At 37.0% G+C, this 18966-nt stretch overlaps 1 protein-coding gene across 2 annotated transcripts in view; it reads right to left on the bottom strand.

Annotated features, from left to right (window-relative positions):
- DACH2 (dachshund family transcription factor 2) overlaps positions 1–18966 on the bottom strand; it is a gene marked incomplete at its 5' end in the record, with an annotated part of 679019 nt that overhangs the window by 28677 nt on the left and 631376 nt on the right. For both annotated transcript variants that reach the window (XM_082610726.1, XM_082610727.1), the window contains 2 exons: positions 3063–3128; positions 4997–5143. In XM_082610726.1, the coding sequence (XP_082466852.1) occupies positions 3063–3128; positions 4997–5143 (213 nt within the window). The remainder of the gene's footprint in view (positions 1–3062; positions 3129–4996; positions 5144–18966) is intronic.

Genomic DNA, 18966 nt, shown 5'->3' with positions numbered 1-18966 from the left:
TCATGCAGCTCAATAGCAAAAAAACAAACAACCCAATCCAAAAATGGGCAGAAGACTTAAATAGGCATTTCTCCAAAGAAGATATACAGACTGCCAACAAACACATGAAAGAATGCTCAACATCATTAATCATCAGAGAAATGCAAATCAAAACTACAATGAGATATCATCTCACACCAGTCAGAATGGCCATCATCAAGAAATCTAGAAACAATAAATGCTGGAGAGGGTGTGGAAAAAAGGGAACACTCTTGCACTGCTGGTGGGAATGTGAATTGGTACAGCCACTATGGAGAACAGTATGGAGGTTCCTTAAAAAACTAAAAATAGAACTACCATATGACCCAGCAATCCCACTACTAGGCATATACCCTGAGGAAACCATAATTCAAAAAGAGACATGTACCAAAATGTTCATTGCAGCTCTATTCACAATAGCCCGGAGCTGGAAACAACCTAAGTGTCCATCATCGGATGAATGGATAAAGAAGATGTGGCACATATATACAATGGAATATTACTCAGCCATAAAAAGAAACGAAACTGAGATATTTGTAATGAGGTGGATAGACCTAGAGTCTGTCATACAGAGTGAAGTAAGTCAGAAAGAGAAAGACAAATACCGTATGCTAACACACATATACGGAATTTAAAAAAAAAAAATGGCATGAAGAACCTAGGGGTAAAACGGGAATAAAGACACAGACCTACTTGAGAATGGACTTGAGGATATGGGGAGGGGGAAGGGTAAGCTGTGACAAAGCGAAAGAGAGGCATGGACATATATACACTACCAAACGTGGGGTAGATAGATGGTGGGAAGCGGCCGCATGGCACAGGGAGATCAGCTCGGTGCTTTGTGACCGCCTGGAGGGGTGGGATGGGGAGGGTGGGAGGGAGGGAGATGCATGAGGGAAGGGATGTGGGAACAGATGTATGTGTATGACTGATTCACTTTGTTATAAAGCAGAAACTAATAAAAAAAATTGTGTAAAAAAAAAAAAAGAATACTATTTAACATAACCTAAAAGGCAGACATTTAGTAAGAATTATTAACTCACCATACTTTACCATATATTGAAAATATTAATCACAAATGCTAGACAATTTGATTTGTAATTTGAAAAATATATATAAAAGTTAATCCCCTTGCTTTAAAATATGTTCCATCTCAATCATTTTAAAGGTAGAGCTAATTCTCTCTTGTTTACCCAGTAAAAACTAGGAGAGCTTAGTAAAAGCATGCTCACTGAAAACAAATATTAAATGTGTCCTCTCCTAATCACAAATTAATATGTAAAAGCCATTCTTTGTAGACTCCATTAAAATTAAAAAACTGAGCCAAATAGTGAATCTAGCTTTTCCTTATATCGCCTAACTGACCTTCCATGGATAAGTTATCTGTTGTTTGTTGAATGGAAATGAAGCAACAACTTTAGGAGAGTTCAAAAATTTATATTTATCTCAGAGTTAGAAAGTTAGTAGAAAGATGTTACTACTGTGAACTAAAAGAATTATATATATATATATATATATATATATATATATATATATATATATATATATATATTAAACAAACAGCAATAAATTGGGAGTATAGGATTAAAGGATAATGAAGTATAATTAAAGGATAATAAAGATACAACCCAGTGATTGTTTACCTCTTACAGTTACAAAGCTGACCTTACATCCCACAAAGAAAGGTTCAATCAAGCTCAATGCTCCTTAAAGACTGGGTCTATGTGCGTGTGTCACAGATTCAGAAGGGATCAAGTGCTTCAGACTTGTTCAACCCTATCTTAGATCTATGGTGGCAACCACAACTAGTGGGGCTTTATTTATATGTTTCACTGTGGTGTACTGATTGGATAAACACTGAGTCCCATCAAAATTGGCTTTGCTCACACAGACAGAGCCTTTAAGTTGAGGGAAGAAAGCAGGTAAGCAAAAGAGGGACAAAGAACAGAAAAAAACTTTATTGAGTGAGCTAAGCATGCATGCTTTCACAAAAGTTAATGCATTAGTTAGGTCTATCCAGCTGCAGCAGAATCCGGCATTACCAGAAGATCCATGATCTCTAACACTCCTGGTTTTGCAAAGATGATGTGCAAAACTACATGAGTCAGGATTTCTAAATTTTCTGAAGTTGCCATACAAAATAGTAACCCAAAGATGAACCCACATGGATCTTTTGGTCACATCCAGTTCTGTTGCCTTCATAGATATCTGTCATTACACCGTGGAAATGCACTGATTAGTTAAACATCCAGCAGGCAACCTTTCTATGGCTGTCTTCCTTTTTGAAAGTTAGGAAGTCGTTTTCTCAAGGAGATGCCTTTTCCTTTTTATTAGAGTGAGACATAAATGTGAAAATCAATGTAATCTGCATGCAGAGGGCTAGAAAACTGCATTAGAAAGGCACTGAAAAACTCCAGTGGTCAATTTTTATTTTTAGCTCTCTTTGTGCTCCAATGAGACTCTATATTGATTTGTTTTCCCTATTTTCTTACTACTAAATACTTTTAAAAATATTATAAAGGATCTAAACAGCTGTGGGAATCCTGAAAATTATGTATTACAAGATCTGCTCTTATTTTCATATTTAGTCGGTTTTGAAAAGTATCTAAAATTAGCATCAGGACTTAAATACTGATAAAAATGTTGCCTAAAATACTTTGCAAATATTGATAGGTTATGATTATTGTACCTGTGACTTTTACAAACAGTACAGTAGTAAGATTTTAAAAATATATTATTTTATACTTCTGAAAGGTAAATTATATTCACATTTTGCATTTTTAGAATATGCCTAACATATAAATGTACATCCTTTTAATGGATAAACATACAAGAAATTTGCTCACATTGTGTATGTAAAATTATTAGTCCCTAAATACATAGTCTCAATAAACACTGCAAACTTTTTCCTCTATCATGAAGTAAGAAAAGTTAAACATTTATTTTCCTTATATGAAAAGTATCAACATAGGAGCTTATCCCCTTCCCACACCCAGGGGTCACATATTAAGCAGTTACAGAAAGAAGTACACTGTTTACTGTACCTTGCATAGCAGTACTATCATGAGGAGTTCCACTGTTTTCTATTTCAATATCTGGAATCCCAGCATCTGAAAGAAGTGACATTCAATATTAAGGTACATTTCTATTTTTCCTGATTCCATTTAAAGTGAAAACTCTGTTCACCAGTGTTTTGGTCCTATAGATAACATGAGACTTTGTGTGGCATTTTGTTTTTGTTTTTTGTATGTCTATATGTTTTTAATGGTAGGAGGGATAATTATAAACCATAACTGAATTTTACAATTGGGCATATATTTCCAGGTATATAGTAAATACTTATTTATTCATTTTACACTCTAAAGATAAAACTCAGGAAAATAATCTGTCCATAAAACCCCCTCAGACTATCAGGTAACATTCCCTGACTGTGAAATAAAAAAAAAAAAATTGAATATAATTGCATAAGTAGAAGTGCCCCATTCTTATGGTATATTTTCCATTTGTTAAATGTGATAGATGATGAGATTATCTCTATGCTAAATGCACATGAACACCAAAACACAGGCTACGATTTGTGGTCTTTATTTAGTACTGGTCCTAGGGGCCAAGAGATACATGAATTGTTTCAAAAAAAGTTGAGGAAAAGAAACAAAGAGTTGTTTTCTTTTTTATTTTCAATTTTAAATATGAAATGTGTTATTTAAAAGTTATTCATATACATGAAGCATAGCTTAATATGGCCATTTCTATATATATACATTTGCTCAGACACCCTTGGGTAATGTGATAACAGGCGCCCATATATCATCCATCAAGGATTGATGTGAGAAAGAAATGATTTGACTACAAGTTACCATCATGTTGTAGAAACAGCTGCTTTTCCTTTATAACAGAGAACACTGGAGCTAGAGTGGAATTCACATATGGGTTCATTTTAAATACGTAAAAAGAAAAATGACAAACCTCCTCAGAGCTACATGTTCAGAGCCTCAAATAATTAGAGTGCATAGAATGTTGGTCCCATTGCTGGCTCCCACTGTCTAAGATGTTCCTCAGTATGAGATATTGATGTATTATTATTTATCTTCTCTCTCCTGCTTCTCAGTGAGGCATGGCTGTCATGAGCTAATAATCTACCTCTGTATTTCTATCCATTGTGAGGACAATGATCCAAGACAGTCACAGTAAAAAGGGAAGTGAACTTTTGGAAAGATAAAAATACGATTGAACATTGTACAGTATTCTCTATTCATTCTTAGTATGGGACACTTGAAGCAACCCCCTTTTATTTCATGTGTGTGTCATATTAGGTATGTAGTATGTGTATGCATGTGTATAATATTCTTAGGCTCATCCCTGTTACACACACACATCAGTTAGATATACCAGCTGTTAGTGTGCTCTAAAAGAAAAACTTGAATAGCCTATGAAATGAAATTATATTGTGGGGTTTCATAATTTAAAATGGAATCAGAAAAGTTTGGAATCAAGAGATTTTATGACAGAAACACCTCTTCTCACAGGAGCTACATGAATTTACTTAGAACATTCATTTTCAACCAAGCACTCTTTAAGCCCTCATCACTGATGCAATCTGCATTAAATGAACCAGCATTCTAAAGCTCATTAAAATAAAGTACACCAAACATCAGCATATTTTAACACGAATGGACCTAAAACACTTACATTTTAAGTGCAGGGAAGTTATCAATATTACTTCTTCTGCAAAAAGCAGCAGGATTTCCTGTTCCTAGACTATTTATATCTCCCAGAATAGGGCTTGTTTTGACAGATTTAATTAATGAACTAAAGCACTTGGCCTCAAATTGATTTTTTAATTACTGTATTCCTGGACAAAGCTTCTCCCTCACTCCCTCCTTCCCTCCTTCTGTTCCTTCTCCCTCTCTCCCTCCCTGGCTCTCTCCCTCTCTCTGCTTTGTGTACCTTGAGTGTGAAGATGCAATACAGACATTACCTTTCAACATCCTCAATCCACTGTTGCTGGTAGTGCCTTGCTTAAATGCTTGCTCCACTTGCTCCCTTCGCTTTGATTCAAATTCCAAGGCTTCTTGTAGTTTTCTCTTCGCTTTTTTCTCCTTCTTCAGGCGCTTTTGCATGGTAGCTAAAATATGGAAATGGAAATAGTTTGCAAAGGCTTAATCATTGAAATCAGGTTGCCGGTTTTGATGAATTAAAAACCATAGATACAGATTCAGAGAGATATATAAATGTATGAGTCAACATAAGATTACCTTCTTTTGAGTCCAATTATCATAAGACTCAACCAAAGAGTATTCTATCATGCAACCAACTTATTTTTGCTTTCACATCTCCAGTAAGTATGCTCTACCAACACCATACATGTATTTGTATGGTGGTGGTAGTAGTGGCGGAAGATTGTTTTCTACTTTGACTACAGGAATTTAGTGATAGCTTGAAACATTTTATAAATTGATTAAGAAAAATATTCTTATTATTCATCAGGTTATTCCTATACATATTTCAAAACACAGAAAATCTAATGATATTTATTGAGTTTCAAAACTTTGTATGTCTTTAAACACTCCCAAACACATTCTATGAGGCCACCATCACCCTGATACCAAAACGAAAGAAAGATGTCACAAAAAACAAACAGGCCAATATCACTGATGAACATAGATGTAAAAATCCTCAACAAAATACTAGCAAACAGAATCCAACAGCACATTAAAACCATCATACACCATGATCAAGTGGGGTTTATTCCAGGAATGCAAGGATTTTTCAATATATGGAAATCAATCAATGTGATACTAAAAAAATTGAAGAATAAAAACCATATGATAATCTCAATAGATGCAGAAAAACTTTTGACAAAATTCAACACCCATTTAGGATAAAAACTCTCCAGAAAGTGGGCATAGAGGGAACCTACCTCAACATAATAAAAGCCATATATGAGAAACCCACAGCCAACTTCCTTCTCATTGGTGAAAAACCGAAAGCACTTCCTTTAAGATCAGGAACAACACAGGGTGCTCACTCCACCACTATAATTCAACATAGTTTTGGAAGTTTTAGCCACAGAAATCAGAGAAGAAAAAGAAACAAACAAACAAAAAAAGGAATCCAAACAGGGAAAGAAGAAGTAAAACCATCACTGCTTGCAGATGACATGATACTATGGATAGAAAATCCTGAAGATGCTACCAGAAAACTACTAGAGCTAACCAATGAATTTAGTAAAGTAGCAGGATACAAAATTAATGCACAGAAATATCTTGCATTCCTATACACTAACAATGAAAAATCAGAAATAGAAATTAAGGAAACATTCCCATTTACCATTGCAATACAAAGAATAGAATACCTAGGAATAAACTTACCTAAGGAGTCAAAAGAACTGTATGCAGAAAACTGTACAACACTGTTGAAATAAATCAAAGACAATACAAACAGATGAAGAGATATACCATGCTCTTGGATTGGAAGAATCAACACTGTGAAAATGACTATGGCACTGGAACCAATCTACAGATTCAATGCAATCCATATCAAATTACCAATGGCAGGAGGAGAGGGGAAGATGGTGGAAGAGTAAGTCGTGGAGATCACCTTCCTCCCCACAGATACATGAGAAATTCATCTACACGTGGAACAACTCCTACAGAACACCTACTGAACGCTGGCAGAAGACCTCAGACCTCCCAAAAGGCAAGAAACTCCCCACGTACCTGGATAGGGCAAAAGAAAAAAGAATAAACAGAGACAAAAGAACTGGACGGGACCTGCACCAGGGGGAGGGAGCCGTGAAGGAGGAAACGTCTCCAAACACTAGGAAGCCCATTCATGGGCAGAGACTGCGGGTGACGGAGGGGGAAAGCTTTGGATTAGTGGAGGAGAGCACAGCAACAGAGGTGCGGAGGGCAAAGCGGAGAGATTCCCGCACAGAGGACCAGTGCCAACCAGCACTCACCAGCCCGAGAGGCTTGTCTACTCACCCGCCAGGGTGGGCGGGGCTGGGAGCTGAGGCTCCGGCTTGGGATGGAGAGCAGGGAGAGGACTGGGGTTGCCGGCGTGAACACAGCCTGAAGGGGTTAGTGCACCACGGCTAGTCGGGAGGGAGTCCGGGAAAATGACAGGACCTGCTGAAGAGGCAAGAGACTTTTTCTTCCCTTTTTGTTTCCTGGTGCACGAGGAGAGTGGATTAAGAGCACTGCTTAAAGAGGCTACAGAGACGGGCGTGAGCCGTGGCTAAAAGTGCGGACCCCAGAGACGGGTGTGGGATGCTGGGGCTGTTGCTGCTGCCAGCAAGAGGCCTGTGAGTGAGCGCAGGTCACTGTACACGCCCCCTTTACAGGGAGCCTGTGCAGCCCGCCATTGCCAGGGTCCTGGGATCCAGGGACAGCTTCCCCTGGAGAGCGCACGGCACACCACGGGCTGGTGCAACTCACGCTGGCCTCTGCCGCCACAGGCTCGCCCTGCACTCCGTAACCCTCCCTCCCATCAGCCTCAGTGAGCCAGAGTCCCTGAAGCAGCTGCTCATGTAACACCATCCTGTCTGAGCAAAGAATAGACGCCCTCCGGTGACCTACAAGCAGAGGCGGGGCCAAATCCAAAGCTGAGACCCGGGAGCTGTGAGAATAAAGAAGAGAAAGGGAAATCTCTCCCAGCAGTCTCAGAAGCAGCGGATTAAACATCCACAATCAACATGATGTACACTGCAACTGTAGAATACATGAATAGACAACGAATCATCCCAAATTGAGGAGGTAGACTTTGAGAACAAGATTTATAATTTTTTCCTCTTTTCTTCTTTTTACAATGAATCATCCCAAATTGAGGAGGTGTACTTTGAGAGCAAGATTGATGATTTTTTCCCCTTTTCCTCTTTTTGTACATGTTTATGTGTATGCGTCTGAGTGATATTTTGTCGGTATAGCTTTGCTTCCACCAATTATCACAGGGTTCTATCCATCCGTGTTTTTTAATTATTATTTTTTTATTTTAATAACTCTTATATTTTATCATACTTTATTCTATTTTACTTTATCTTCCATCTTTCTTTTTTTCCTACCTTCCCTCCTTCCTCCATCCCTCCCTCCCTCCTTTCTTTCTTTCTTTCTTTCTTTCTTTCTTTCTACTTCTACTGATCCTTTCTTTCTAATTTTTCTCCCTTTTATTATGAGACGGGTGAATGAAAGGCTCTTGGTGCTGCAGCCAGGAGTCAGTGCTGTGCCTCTGAGGTGGGAGAGCCAACTTCAGGACACTGGTCCACAACAGACCTCCCAGCTCCACATAATATCAAATGGCAAAAATCTCCCAGAGATCTCCATCTCAACACTAGCACCCAGCTTCACTGAACGACCAGCAAGCTACAGTTCTGCACACCATATGACAAACAACTAGCAAGACAGGAACACAAACCCACCCATTAGCAGAGATGCTGCCTAAAATCATAATAAGGTCACAGACACCACAAAACACATCACCAGACGTGGACCTGTCCACCAGAAAGGCAAAATCGATCCTCATCCACCAGAACACAGGCACCAGTCCCGTCCAAAGGAAGCCTACACAACCCACTGAAACAACCATAGCCACTGAGGACAGACATCAAAACAACGCAAACTACGAACCAGAAGCCTGCAAAAAGGAGACACCCAAACACAGTAAGATAAGCAAAATGAGAAGACAGAAAAACACACAGCAGGTGAAGGAGCAAGATAAAAACACACCAAACTTAACAAATGAAGAGGAAATAGGCAGTCTACCTAAAAAATAATTCAGAATAATGATAGTAAAGATGATACAAAATCTTGGAAATAGAGTAGACAAAATGCAAGAAACAGTTAACAAGGACCTAGAAGAACTAAAGATGAATCAAGCAACGAAGAGCAACACAATAAATAAAATTAAAAATTTTCTAGAAGGGATCAATAGCAGAATAACTGAGGCAGAAGAACGGATAAGTGACCTGTAAGATAAAATAATGGAAATAACTGCTGCAGAGCAGAATAAAGAAAAAAGAACGAAAAGAAATTAGGACAGTCTCAGAGACATCTGGGACAACATTAAACGCACCAACATTCAAATTATAGGGGTTCCAGAAGAAGAAAAGAAAAAAGAAAAATGGACTGAGAAAATATTTGAAAAGATTATTGTTGAAAACTTCCCTAATATGAGAAAGGATATAGTTAATCAAGTCCAGGAGGCACAGAGAGTCCCATAGAGAATAAATCCAAGGAGAAATACATCAACACACATACTAATCAAACTGTGAAAAATTAAACACAAAGAAAACATATTAAAAGCAGCAAGGGGAAAACAACAAATAACACACAAGGGAATCCCCATCAGGTTAACAGCTGATCTCTCAGCAGAAACTCTACAAGCCAGAAGGGAGTGGCAGGACATAATTAAAGTGATGAAGAAGAAAAACCTGCAACCAAGATTACTCTACCCAGCAAGGATCTCATTCAGATTTGATGGAGAAATTAAAATCTTTACAGACAAGCAAAAGCTCAGAGAGTTCAGCACCACAAAATCAGCTTTACAACAAATGCTAAAGGAACTTCTCTAGGCAAGAAAAACAACAGAACGAAAAGACCTATAATAACGAACCCATAACAAGTAACAAAAGGGGAATAGGAACATACATATCTATAATTACCTTAAATGTAAATGGACTAAATGCTCCCAACAAAAGATACAGATTGGCTGAATGAATACTAAAACAAGACCCATATATATGCTGTCTACAAGAGACCCACATCAGACCTAGAGACACATACAGACTGAAAATCAGGGGATGGAAAAAGATATTCCATGCAAATGGAAATAAAAAGAAAACTGGAGGAGCAATTCTCATATCAGACAAAATAGACTTTAAAATAAAGACTATTAGAAGAGACAAAGAAGGACACTACATAATGATCAAGGGATTGATCCAAGAAGAAGATATAACAATTGAAAATATTTATGCACCCAACATAGGAGCACCTCAACACAGAAGGCAAAAACTAACAGCTATAAAAGGGGAAATCGACAGTAACACACTCATAGTAGGGGACTTCAACACCCACTTTCAACAATGGACACATCATCCAAAAGGAAAATAATTAAGGAAACACAAGCTTTAAATGATACTTTAAAAAAGATGTACTTAAATGATATTTATAGGACATTCCATCCAAAAACAAGAGTATATACATGTTTCTCAAGTGCTCATGGAACATTCTCCAGGAAAGATCATATCTTGGGTCACAAATCAAGCCTTGGTAAATTTAAGAAATTTGAAATTGTATCAAGTATCTTTTCCGACCACAATGCTATGAGACTAGATATCAATTACAGGGAAAGATCTGTAAAAAATACAAACACATGGAGGCTAAACAATACACTACTTAATAACGAAGTGATCACTGAAGAAATCAAAGAGGAAATAAAATAAAATACCTAGAAACAAATGACAATGGAGACACAATGACCCAAAACCTATGGGATGCAGCAAAAGCAGTTCTAAGAGGGAAGTTCATAGCACTACAATCCAACTTTAAGAAACAGGAAACATCTCGAGTAAACAACCTGACCTTGCACCTTAAGCAATTAGAGAAAGAAGAACAAAATCCCCCAAAGTTAGCAGAAGGAAAGAAATCATAAAGATCAGATCAGAAATAAATGAAAAAGAAATGAAGCAAACGATAGCAAAACGATAGCAAATGAAGGAAACGATCAATAAAACTAAAAGCTGGTTCTTTGAGAAGATAAACAAAATTGATAAAACATTAGCCAGACTCATCAAGAAAGAAAGGTAGAAGACTCAAATAAATAGAATTAGAAATGAAAAAGGAGAAGTAACAACTGACACTGCAGAAATACAAAAGATCATGAGAGATTACTAAAAGCAACTCTATGCCAATAAAATGGACAAGCTGGAAGAAACGGACAAATTCTTAGAAATGCACAACCTGCCAAGACTGAGTCAGAAAGAAATAGAAAATATGAACAGATCAATCACAAGCACAGAAATCGAAACTGTGATTAAAATTCTTCCAACAAACAAAAGCACAGGATCAGATGGCTTCACAGGTGAATTCTATCAAATATTTAGAGAAGAGCTAACAGGATCCTTCCCAAACTCTTCCAAAATATAGCAGAGAGAGGAACACTCCCAAACTCATTCTACAAGGCCACCATCACCTTGATACCAAAACCAGACAAGGATATAACAAAGAAATAAAACTACAAGCCAATATCACTGATGAACATTGATGCAAAAATCCTCAACAAAATACTAGCAAACAGAATCCAACAATACATTAAAAGGATCATGAACCATAATCAGGTGGGGTTTATTCCAGGAATGCAAGGATTCCTCAATATACACAAATCAATCAATGTGATATACCTTATGAACAAACTGAAGGAGAAAAATGATATGATTATCTCAAGAGATGCAGAGAAAGCTTTCGACAAAATTCAACACCCATTTATGATAAAAACGCTGCAGAAAGTAGGCATAAAGGGAACTTTCCTCAACATAATAAAGGCCATAAATGACAAATCCACAGCCAAAATTATCCTCAATGGTGAAAAACTGAAACCATTTCCACTAAGATCAGGAAAAAGACAAGGCTGCCCACTCTCACCACTCTTGTTCAACATAGTTTTGGAAGTTTTAGCCACAGCAATCAGAGAGGAAAAGGAAATAAAAGGAATCTAAATTGGAAAAGAAGAAGTAAAGCTGTCATTGTTTGCAGATGACATGATACTATACATAGGGAATCCTAAAGATGCTACCAGAAAACTACTAGATCTAATCAATAAATTTGGTAAAGTAGCAGGATAGAAAATTAATGCAAAGAAATCTCTGGCATTCCTGTACACTAATGATGAAAAATCTGAAAGTGAAATCAAGAAAACACTCCCATTTACAATTGCATCAAAAAGAATAAAATATCTGGGAATAAACCTAGCTAAGGAGACAAAAGACCTGTATGCAGAAAATTACAAAACACTGATGAAATAAATTAAAGATGATACAAATAGATGGAGAGATATACCATGCTCCTGGATTGGAAGAATCAATATTGAGAAAATGACTCTACTACCCAAAGCAATCTACAGATTCAAAGCAATCCCTATCAAACTACCACTGGCATTTTTCACAGAATTCGAACAAAAAACTTCAAAATTTGTTTGGAAAAACAAAAGACCCTGAATAGTGAAAGCAATCTGGAGAACGAAAAACGGAGGTGGAGGAATCAGGCTCCCTGACTTCAGACTACACTACAAAGCTACAGCAATCAAGACAGTATGGTACTGCCACAAAAATAGAAAGATAGATCAATGGAACAGCATAGAAAGTCCAGAGATAAACCCATGGACATATGGTCACACTATCTTTGATAAAGGAGGCAGGAATGTACAGTGGAGAAAGGACAGCCTCTTCAATAATTGGTGCTGTGAAAACTGGACAGGTACATGTAAAAGTATGAGATTAGATCACTCCCTAACACCATACACAAAAATAAGCTCAAAATGGATTAAAGACCTACATGTAAGGCCAGAAACTTCCAATCCCTTAGTGGAAAACAGGCAGAACGCTCTGTGACATAAATCACAGCAAGATCCTTTTTGACCCACGGCCTAGAGAAATGCATATAAAAACAAAATAAACAAATGTGACTTAATGAAACTTCAAAGCATCTGCACAGCAAAGGAAACCATAAACAAGACCAAAAGACAACCCTCAGAATGGGAGAAAATGTTTGCAAATGAAGCAACTGACAAAGGATTAATCTCCAAAATTAATTAATTAAATTAATCTCCAAAAACTCAACTCTCAAGGCCTTATGTCTTAACTAGAAACTTTAACTGCCCTAATGTATGATTGTTACTATTCTCTGAAACCTTGAAATCTGTGATAATTTCTCAAACAGAATTACTGGGCTCCAGCAATATATTGGCTCATTGCAGGGTTCTAAGCAGACCGACCTTCACATTCATCCTAAATCAGTTGTAAAAATTTAAGATATTGATATTAGGACAATAGAAAAATATTCAAGGAACATTAAACAAAATTACAAAGTATATGACATTTTAAAAATATTAAAATTATTCAAATACAATCAAAATATTTTGATTGCACTAAAGTGAATATGATGCTAATTTGAGTTTCAGTTGTATTTATCTCACAGTTCAATGTCTTTTCATATAAATTACCTTCAGCAACTTGAAGAGAGTCATTTACTCATCTAAATTTATGTTCATTTAAGACAAAAGTTCAGAGGACTAAAGTAATAACAATATGGGAATCTTGGAATAAAGACACCGAGAATGTCTGGTTTCTGTTATTTTTCATAAAATACTATTAAATAAGGTTAAGCATAAAAATATTTTACTATCATAATTATACTTGATTATCATCATTCAAATAAAGCTTTTAGTAAATTATTTAAATCAAAAGCATAGATTTATTCAAATTAATGTATAGCAATGTCCTTGATAAGACAAAATTTTGCTTCTAGTAAAATTATTTATTCAAAAGCATTCCATATGTTGATTCCCTTGAAATTTATGATTCCATATATTATAAACAATGCCACAGAATATTACATTAAAATTATGTAAAAATAATAACTCTAATTTATTTAGGACCTACCATGTACTGAACATTTTTCTAGGACTATATCTCATTTAAAACTTACAACAACTCAGCAAGGAATATATTGTTATCTCCATTTTTATAGATGAGGGAATTGAGTCCTTGAGAGGTCAAGAAATTTATTCAAGATCCCAGAACTAGTAGTTCTCATAGCTTGAGGGCCAAAGATCATATAGGTAGTTGTTTCAAAGCCTGGGGACCATATAGTTCATCAAGGACCAAGACAGATGAGCTCCAAACTCTCTTGTAGCTCTATCATTCTTTGATTCTAAGTGTTTAAACTGCAAAGAATATTATAACATATATTTATTTCAAGTAACACATTCTGGCTAGGAACAAAAAGTAGTTAGAAGGAATATATAAGTGTGAAATAATGTTTTCCTTAAAAAAAGATACTCATAGGGATTCTTACTATATACATAATTATATATAATATATATATATATATATATATATAGTTTACTATATATGTATATACAGTTCTACATATGATTTTTATATATGTATATATGTTGCTACTATTTTTTTCTAAAAACTTAGAGAGACATTACTTTTTAACTACAATATCAATTTTCTCCATTTTACTTTTCAATCATATGACTTTAGATAAATAGCTCACCCTTTGTCCTAAAAAGTAGGTTTACTGGGTAGGAGATATTTAGACAACTAGAAAGGAATTTAAGTGATCATGCAGTCGACTATTGTAGTAGATGATGATGCTGAGATTCATAGAGATGAAGCAGATAGTTTCTCTAAATCAATGAGGATAACAGAGTAGTTTCTTTTCATTATGCTAGTCATAAGATGAAAAATGTTAAAAACAGTGCTTAGCACATAGCAGACAATTGATAATCATTAGCTAGTGATGGTAATAGTAGTAGTGACAGTAATGACAGTAGTAGTAATGATGATAGAATATTAGTAGTGGTATAATTATTATATCATAATAATTGCTAAATTTATTAAATATAAATGCTTCATAGGAAATCTGATAATAGATACAATATTACATCTACAATGTCTAAGACTTTTTAAAAGACAATAGTTATGATACCAATTATAAAGACAGACCCGAAGACTCTATAAGAAGTTAGTAAATAGAAATCGGTATGAGTAGATCCCTAAAAGTTAGAAGCCAATTTTACTATATGTAGTAGATTTTCCTAAGTCAATTTGCGAATGTTATTATATTTAACATATTAGGTACTTTAGTATAAATAATTTCCCTACTAAAGAAATGTGCTTTTATGACTCCTAATCATAATAATATATATTGCATCCCAAATATCAGAAATAAACTAATTTCTCCAAACTTTAGAAAGACAATTTAGCTTCTGTTTAGTAATATTTAATGACTTTGGCAAGATAAGAAGAGGTTTAATTCTTTTTAGATGTAATGACTGAATTTCCATTTTGAACTGAACTAATAATTCTTAGGTCTTAAGGAAAATATACAGTAAAATTTCAATTTCTTGATGCAAATTTCAGAATATAATAGGCTATATTGGAATAGTATAAAGTTAGTGGATTTCACTCAACTGGAGTAATTCTTCCTAGTTTAGGGAGGCATTTTCTGGGTTGTGAATTTTCTCTCCTTTTTTGCCTCTCATTCCCACTCTTTAACTCTTTTAATTGACTTTTGCTTTGTGATCATTCTATAGAAGAATAAGCAAAGAAGAGAAAGAAGCTGAAAAGCACATTAGTCACTTTTGCTGCTGTTTTGTATTTTATGGTAAATATAAGGAAGAGGTGAAAATTGTTGGTTAAAGTTTTGAATTTTCTCTGGTTTTGATACGTTAGTCTCATTATCCACATCTATAGATTATCAAATGCCTACCAATTGTTAGTAAGTTATTTCTATTTGTGAACAATATTTTCCATTCTCTCACTTTTGTCTCCATCCATACTTATGCTACCCTATTCAGCCCTCATCACCACAGCCTAGATAAGGGCAATCCCCTTTTACATAGTTTCCTTGTTTGTAGTCTTACTCCAAGTCCCATCTAATCTATTCCCAACACCGGAGTGGTCTATCTGATTGAAAGCAGACCAGATCAATCCACTGCTTATCTTTTAATACTTCCCATAACCTACAGGACAAAGTCTAAGCTAATCTTTTACATGATTAAAAATGGCCTTTATGCGTGGACCCTCAAGATGGTGGAAAAGTAAGACGTGGAGATCACCTTTCTCCCCCAAAATACATAAGAAATACATGTACATGTGGAACAACTCCTACAGAACACCTAATGAATGCTGGCAGAATACTTCAGACTTCCCAAAAGGCAAGAAACTCCCCATGTACCTGGGTAGGGCAAAAGAAAAAAAAGTAAAACAGACAAAAGAATAAAGATGGGACCTGTACCACTGGGAGGGGCCTGTGGGAGGAAAAGGTTCCACAGAATAGGAAGCCCCATCACTGGCGGAGAATAGGGGTGACGTGGGGGAATCTTCAGAGCCACAGATGAGAGCACAGCAATAGGGAAGCAGAGAGAAAAGCAGAGAGATTCCCACACAGAGGATTGTGCCGACCAGCATTCACCAATCTGAGAGGCTTGGTTGCTCACCTGCCGGCCGGGATGGGTGGGGGCTGGGAGCTGAGGCTCGGGCTTCAGAGTTCAGATCCCAGGGAGAGGACTGCAATTAGCTGTGTGAACACAACCTGAAGGGGGCTAGTGTGCTACAGTTAGCCAGGAGGGAGTCCAGTAAAAAGTCTGGAACTGCCTAAGAGGGAAGAGACATGTGTATCTGGGTGCGTGAGGAGAGGGGATTCAGAGCACCACCTAAACAAGCTCCAGAGATGGGCTCGAGTCACGGCTATCAGAATAAACAACAGAGATGAGCATGAAACACTAAGGCTGCTGCTGCAGCCACCAAGAAGCCTGTGTGCAAGCACAGGTCACCCTCCAAACCACCCTTCCCAGGAGCCTCTGCATCCTGTCACTGCCAGGGTCCTGTGATCCAGGGACAACTTCCCCGGGAAAACACACAGTGTGCCTCAGGCTGTCGCAATGTCACACTGGCCTCTGCCACTGTAGGTTCGCCCCTCATCCATACCCCTCCCTCCCCCTGGCCTGAGTGAACCAGAGCTCCCTAATCAGCTGCTCCTTTAAAATCATCCTTATGGAGCAAAAACCAGATGCCCTCAGGTGACCAACACACAGAGGCGGGGCCAAATCCAATCCTGAACCCCAGGAGATGTGTGAACAAAGAAGAAAAGGGAAATCTTTCCCAGAAGCCTCAGGAGCATTGGATTAAATCTCCACAATCAACATGATGTACCCTGAATCAGTGGAATACCTGAATAGAGAAAGAATCATCCCAAAATTTAGGCAGTAGACTTTGGGAGCAACGATATATATATATATAGTTTTCCTTTTTCTCTTTTTGTGAGTGTATATGTGCATGCTTCTTTGTGTGATTTTGTCTGTATAGCTTTGCTTCTACCATTTGTCCTAGAGATCTGTATGTCTGGTTTTTTTGTTTGTATTATTTTGTTTTTAGTATAGTTTTTAGTGCTTTTTATCATTGGTGGATTTGCTTTTTGGTTTGGCTGCTACTCTCTTTGTTATTTTTTTCTCTTTTTATTACTTTTTAATTTTTTAATTTTACTTTTTTCTTTCTTTTCTCCTAAATTTCCTTCTGAGCCATGTGGCTGACAGGGCCCTGGTGCTCTGGGCACAAAGGGACAGCCAAGTTCAGGATATTGGTCCACCAAAGACCTCCTACCTCCACATAATATCAAATGGCAAAAGCTCTCCCAGAGATCTCCATCTCAATGCTATGATCCACCTCCACTCAATGACCAGCAAGATACAGTGCTGGACACCCTATGCCAAACAAAAAGCAATACAGGAACACAACACCACCTATTAGCAGAGAAGCTGACTAAAATCATAATAAGGACACAGACACCCCAAAACACACCACCGGACACAGTCCTGCCAACCAGAAAGAAAATATCCAGCCTCATCCACCAGAAAATAGACACTAGGTCCCTCCACCAGGAAGCCTACACAACACACTGAACCAACCTTAGCCACTGGGAACAGACACCAAAAACAATGGGAACTACAATCCTGCAACTAGTGAAAAGGAGACCCCAAATACAGTAAGTTAAGCAAAATGAGAAGACATAGAAACACACAGCTGATGAAGGGGTAAGGTAAAAACCCACCAGATCAAACAAATGAAGAGGAAATAGGCAGTCTACTTGGAAAAGAATTCAGGGTAATGATAGTAAAGATGATCAAAAGTCTTGTAAATAGAATGGAGAAAATAAAAGAAGCGTTTAACAAGGACCTAGAAGAATTAAAGAGCAAACAAAGATGAACAACACAATAAATGAAATTTAAAATTCTCTAGAAGAAATCAATAGCAGAATAATTGAGGCAGAAGAACGTATAAACAAACTGTAAGATAAAATTTTGGAAATAACTACCGCAGAGCAGAATAAATGAAAAAGAATGAAAATAATTGAAGACAGTCTCAAAGACATCTGGGACAACCTTACTTGCACCAGCATTTGAATTGCATGGGTCCCAGAAGAAGAGAAAAAGAAAGGGACTGAGAAAATATTTTGAGATTATAGATGAAAACATCCCTAATATGGGAAGGAAATAGTCAATCAAGTCCAAGAAGCACAGAGAGTCTCATACAGCATAAATACCAGGAGAAACATGCCAAGAAACATATTAATCAAACTATCAAAAATTAAATACAGGGCTTCCCTGGTGGCGCAGTGGTTGAGAGTCTGCCTGCCGATGCAGGGGACACAGGTCCGTGCCCCAGTCTGGGAAGATCCTACATGCCACGGAGCGGCTGGGCCCGTGAGCAATGGCTGCTGAGCCTGTGCATCCAGAGCCTGTGCTCTGCAACAGGAGAGGCCACAACAGTGAGAGGCCCACATACCACAAAAAAAATAAAATAAAAATAAATAAATTAATTAATTAAATACAAGGAAAAATATTAAAAGCAGCAAGGGCAAAACAACAAATAACATACAAGGGAATCTCCATAAAGTTAAGAGCTGATCTTTCATCAGAAAGTCTGCAAGCCAAAAGGGAGTGGAAGGACATATTTAAAGTGATGAAAGGGAAAAAGCTACAACCAAGATTACTCTACCAGCAAGTATCATATTCAGATTTGACAGAGAAATTAAAATATTTATCGACAAGCAAAAGCTAAGAGAATTCAGCACTACCAAACCATCTTTACAAGAAATGTTAAAGGAACTTCTCTAGGCAGCAAACAGAAGAGAAGGAAAAAACCTACAATAACAAACCCAAAACAAT

Source organism: Mesoplodon mirus (genome assembly GCF_964341445.2).
Source record: "Mesoplodon mirus genome assembly, chromosome: X".
Lineage (NCBI taxonomy): Eukaryota > Metazoa > Chordata > Mammalia > Artiodactyla > Ziphiidae > Mesoplodon > Mesoplodon mirus.
This window is presented reverse-complemented; position numbering and strand designations above follow the sequence as displayed.